General features: G+C 38.4%; 1 protein-coding gene across 1 annotated transcript in view; it reads right to left on the reverse strand.

The window, feature by feature from the left end:
• Positions 1 to 2,810, reverse strand: part of LOC126162663 (uncharacterized) — a 39,403-nt gene extending 36,593 nt beyond the window's left edge. Inside the window, exon 1 of the mRNA XM_049919311.1 lies at positions 2,663 to 2,810. Coding sequence (XP_049775268.1) covers positions 2,663 to 2,734 — 72 coding nt within the window. The 5' untranslated portion in view covers positions 2,735 to 2,810. The remainder of the gene's footprint in view (positions 1 to 2,662) is intronic.
• Between the last annotated feature and the right edge of the window lie 3,190 nt (positions 2,811 to 6,000).

Raw genomic sequence — 6,000 nt, forward strand, 5'->3', positions numbered from 1 at the left:
AACAGGTGTCCTAACAGTTGGACAGACATACAGACGGATAACAAAGTGATCCCGTAAAGGTTTGTTTTTTACCGACTGAGGCACGGAACGCAGAAAAATGCTGGGACACGTCAGTTGACGACAGCATGATGAAAAATCACTGAATAAGTTCATGATATCACGGTGCGAAATAACCAGTCGTGCGCGAGGTAATTGAGTACGAGTACACAGTACCATTCACGAACAACTGGAAATGAAAGATATGTACTCAGTATATGCAGCAATTGCTGACACTTAAAAAAAATTACCCAGTATTCAGCGATATTTCACTGCACTCAATGTTTCTGCTTCTACTTCTAACTTTGGATGAAATGCTAACGTATCGTTGCACACCAAATTCAAAGAACAGTCAAAACAACGGGCGAAGTTCCCTAAGACTGTGTCGAAGGGAATAAATCCGTTTTGTTAGTAGATGATGACATGCCCATAGAATTTTGGGAACCCAAGGGAATAATACTCGTAGAGTATTTGTAAAAGTGCAGCATCGTGAAAGAGGCCTGTTACATTTCATGCTGCATCGCCTGAAACTCGATTTGAATGAAAAATCATCATAACAGCTTTCAAAAAGATGCTATACGATTGTGATAAAGTCCCACACAATGGGAATGAATTCGTTCGTAGTTCATCACATTGTCCAGATTAACCTCCAAATGAATTCCTCCTGTTTTTCAAATTTAAAATTTCGCTCTGTGAGAAGAAATTAGAGTCAACCGAGCAAATGATGTTTGCAGAGTTTGACAAAAATTTTACTTGCGTATTGAAAAAACTTATTTTGCGGACGGAATGAAAACATTGGAAACTCAGTGGACTATTAGCCAAATGAGAAAGTAATCTTTCCACACTGTAAACATTAGAAATTCGGGCGCCAATATAAAATGACTTTTATCTTAATAATATGAATATTTATATACGTGTCTGGAGAGAGAGAGATGGATTTTTGATTGAGACTTTACTTTACGTCGTAACTGCTGCTGGCTGTTGCCTCCTTAAATGATCAACTTCTGAACCAGTTGGTGACGTATTATAATTTGGAGGAAGTTATTGTTCTTTAGGGTTTAAAATACGGCTCTGTTGGTTACTTGGCCGTATTGCGGATAGCTTTGAGCCCAAGTTTTCGTAGCTTTTCATACCTAAGGAACCACTGTTGTAAGAATATAAGATCAAAAAACAATCTGCTTTTCGTGAGAAAAGGAGGTTGCTTGGCACGCAAACTTCCGTCAGACTACACGTCCTGCTGCATCAAAATTGATCAGTGGAGTTCAGCACCATACTATTATACAAGAACATAATCCATTTACTCCAATTAAGAAATTATGAGAGGTTGTTACGTATTGAATGAAAACTATAGAGAATGCATTTCCTTTCCCGTAATTTAGTGAACTTTGTACACTTACAATTCTGTCGATTCATAGCCGGTAACGACAATGAAGTTCACTTCCTTTTCCAAAAACAAGATATTTCTATTCTTCACTTCCAGAAAATTTGTATACACGAATGTTTGGCAACTGTTACACATACATTACTCTGTTTTTATCACTGAAACAGCAATTTTCATTAAATGTAATAATACCTTCTGAGCGACGGCCTAGCAACACGTCCTCTTTCCACAAGATACAGGTTAACTGTCCTCTTCTTTTAAAATAAATCAGTTTTTTTGTTTTGAGTCCATACTCAAAGAATAACAACTACTTTCGTTGCGGGGATGGCGCGCTAAAGAGTTTCTTGCTGTCCAGCTGCGAGTCACTTCACTTCAAGAACTTTTTGAATCAAATTTACATTTACTGTATTAACATACATTACTGAGATTCTCATAATAAAACCAGGCATAAATTATTTTTTTAAAAAAGGGCAGTGAGTCTCACATAACATTACACCACCCTGACGGAACTTTCACTTGCAGTTTGATAAAAACCTACTTCGCAGCGGTAAACTCTTTTAAATATGTGTTTACAGTTTTGATTGTTGCTTGAAGTCAAGAATACGATTATGAATCCAAGATGCATTCACAGTTACAAGTGGATGCAAACATCCTTCGTTTCGTGCCTAACACTGGCACATTCTTCGTTAGGTTACCCTTCCACATTATTTGTTGGTCAAAACTAACAGTCACGAAACCACGCTTCAAAAGGGCTTTTTCTTGTTTAACTTTTAACCACGAATGTACGCGCACTCATTTACTTGAGAAGCCTAGCGTCTTGAACACATTCGTTCGGCGATTTTAGATAAGCATCAAACGAATTTTTCAAAAGGTTCTTGTGTTGGTCCCAAGTACCGGCGCTTTGCCAGTACTATACAAAGACTATCACATTTAAACTCACTAATCCAAAAATAAATATTATTGTGTATTACAGTGCGTAATCCACATGAACCTAGCACGATTCTATTGTCCTGTGCGCAATTCTGGAGCCACTTATATAAATTTTAAATAACCTCAAAAACTCGTTTTCCTCTATCTAGGATCTAATAATTAAGAATAACATGAAGTCAATTTCAGTCTTTCAACGAGCACTGTACAAGAATTGTGATAAGACTAATGGTGCGGTTTAGCCAAAAGTCTCGTTCCGTCGTAGAAATTCGTACGCCTTTACAATCTACCCACATATGCGGCTAGAGAGGTACTCACACTCACTACTCCAAGGACTGCGCACAGCGCGACTGCGCCAAGAACCTTCCAGCTGCCATACTGTGCTCCCATCTCATCGGCCGCGAGCTGTCGAACAGATATGCCGCCAGTCGCTACAGCCCTATATCGTCCTCGCCAGAGCAGTTTGCGTGTTGACCCGCTTGCCGGAAACCATTTCTACAGTGCTGACAGGAAACACACCTAGATAGCAGTCACGTATTTCCGTATGCCTCCTGTTGTTAATGAGTAGAACCCGGGTTATTATGTAATCATACGTTTTTCGCCGTCGCTCCTATGTACCTGAAAAGTGTAGATTTTCACGAATTACATTGCAACATCGATGTGTTTCATTTCATCGCAAATTTTTACACATTTCAAAGAAGTTACATGTTTTTGCATAGTTTAACTTCATGATACGTAATATTACCTATTGCTACTTTTTACTGTACTTCATATTTCCCCAAACCCTCAGTAGGCCGATCCATTAGATAAATATCTGAATCCGACTTAACACAAAAGTTGAACGCACGAAGTGAATTATCTGTAACAATCACGTTCTAGTGCAATAAAATGAGGTTAGCTACACTTTGAGCTAGATTATGAGGTAAATGCTTTTTCTTTATTTTCTAAAAGTCGGAATTTCAGTGTCAAGAGGAAAGCAGGTAATATAACAATAACGTTGCAGCAATCATTATTGTGTGTAGTAAGGAGCTTCGTGTGCTATGTAGATCAGGGGTTCCCAACTTTTCTTCTGAAGGAACAGTTGGAGAGTCCTGGTACTTTGGTGGATCACCTTGGTTATTTTGAAAGTTAATAATTTTTTTAAATTGAGAGAAACTTGTTTTATTCAGTGATTATGTCCATTCTGAACCATAACTAATAACAAATAAATCGTAGTAAAAATTTAAAAAGTAATTAGTATCGTCAAAATGTCGACAAAAACAGACGCCGTGTTATTAACTGTTTTTGCGGAGCACCTGTTCCCGGAGTTCGGGAAGCCATGATTTAGGTTGACAGTGGGACAAACGTAAAACTAGCAGTCTGAAGTTTTTCGACTACTAGCTACTTCTATTGATTCAGAAGTACGTAGCGTGTGCGCATATAAAAGTTGATCACATAGTACTTCTTAACAGTTAACATCTGTTTATGTTCATGATGTCCCCGGCTGCATCAAAATTTTCAGTTAATTGAGATTCTTGGTTACTACTGACGATGCTCCTTTCACTGCTGACGGAGAAATTGTTCTATGTCGAGCGTACAGAAAGTAGATCGGGTGCTTATGAAATCCGACTTCATCAACATATATTTAGTGATGCACACACAAGGAACAAAGCAGGACAATTGGCTAAGACGCAGATATTATTGGGGCTGATGAAAAATACTTCGAAGTCCTCGACTTAATTCTTTTTATGAAGTGCTCCGCTTATGGTTGCTGCGAACATTCGATGGTACAAACTTCAGTGTGTAAGTAGGCTGTTTAGGATTTCTTATTTCTAACGCCACGTAGTGCTCTGTATGAAAATCACTGGCTGTGCTGTGTGCAGTCTGTGGCTAGTTTGCATTGTTGTCTGCCATTGTAGCGTAGGGCAGCTGGATGTGAACAGCGCGTAGCGTTCCGCAGTTGGAGGTGAGCCGCCAGCAGTGGTGGATGTGGGAAGTGAGATGGCGGAGTTTTGAGAGCGGATGATCTGGACGTGTGTCCATCAGAAACAGTACGTTTGTAAGAATGGATGTCATCAACTACTATATATATTATGACTTTTGAACACTATTAAGGTAAATACATTGTTTGTTCTCTATCAAATCTTTCATTTGCTAACTATGCCTCTCAGTAGTTAGTGACTTCAGTAGTTAAAATCTTTTATTTAGCTGGCAGTATTGGCGCTCGCTGTATTGCAGTAGTTCGAGTAACGAAGATTTTTGTGAGGTAAGTGATTTGTGAAAGGTATAGGTTAATGTTAGTCAGGGCCATTCTTTTGTAGGGATTATTGAAAGTCAGATTGCATTGCGCTAAAAATATTGTGTGTCAGTTTAGTGTTGATCAGAATAGGTAAGGAGCGAAATGTCTGAGTACGTTCAGTTTTGCTCAGCTGTTTGAAAATCAAATAATGTAAGAGATTTATCAGCACAGTAATTCAATAATTTTTCTAAGGGGACGTTTCATATGTCGACCCTTAGCCGAGGATACCTCACTGGAATCTTCTGATTTTTTCTTGTAGTTTGTGTAATTAGTGTAGCTTTTGTTTATTGCTAGCGCGTAATTGTAGGGAGAATCTCCTTTGTAGTTGCAGTCTTTCATTGTTGTCCAGTAAAACAGTTGTAGCATGCATGTAGATTTGCACCAAGTATTACGCAGCTGCGCTTGCAATGTTAATGTGTTCTCTTATTTTTGCTCTTCAAATTGTGCTTTTCTGTGTTATCGTGTGAAATATTGTGACAATAATGGCGTGTGAAAAACGTAACACTAGGCTCCAAAGTAAACTGAGAAATAATGGTGACGACGAGCATAGCTTATCAGCACCACTGTGTAATGAATTAACAGACATTCGAAGTAGTAATTTGGTAATCGTGCATAGGGAAATGGAGCGGGCGGCAAATAATGGTGTAGACAATGAAACAAGTAGTGAACAGGGAAGCATTATCGATCGATCGGTCGGCAACAGCTCGCCTCAGGAATCCGAAATGACAGAACAAAATATTGCAAATACTGTTGACTCAGGTTTTGGGTCCTCACCGTTTTCTCAAATGAGTCAAGACACATTTTCTGCTTGTCAAAATGTGAATTTTGCCGGTGAAAATGCACTGCCAAAAAGCATAGAGAAACAGATTCCAGACACTAATACATTATTATTGCAATTAATGCAACACATGGAACAAAATCAGAGACAAACACAGCAAAAGCTTCAAAAGTTAGACACAATGGAACAAAATCAGAGACAAACACAGCAAAAGCTTCAAAAGTTAGACACAATGGAACAAAATCAGAGACAAACACACCAAAAGCTTCAAAAGTTAGACACAATGGAACAAAATCTTCGGAAGTTAGACACCACACTTGAACAAACACGTGAAGATTTAACTACTGAGTTACATAACATTGAATCAAAATGTCAAAAAGGCTGTAATGACGTAAAAACATAAATTTGTGAGCATTTTCAACCTATTTTTTTGCGGCATGAAAATGCATTATAGAATCACGAAGCAGCCATAAAAGAACTGCAAACTATTGTTCATGAAAATCATGACACCTTGCAAGCTAAAATTGACTCAGTTGCATCTACCGATTCGGTTACGCAACTTGCAAAACTCAGGAAAACTTAAAGGACACAGTAGATAAG

Source organism: Schistocerca cancellata, chromosome 1, assembly GCF_023864275.1.
Source record: "Schistocerca cancellata isolate TAMUIC-IGC-003103 chromosome 1, iqSchCanc2.1, whole genome shotgun sequence".
NCBI classification, from domain to species: Eukaryota; Metazoa; Arthropoda; class Insecta; order Orthoptera; family Acrididae; genus Schistocerca; species Schistocerca cancellata.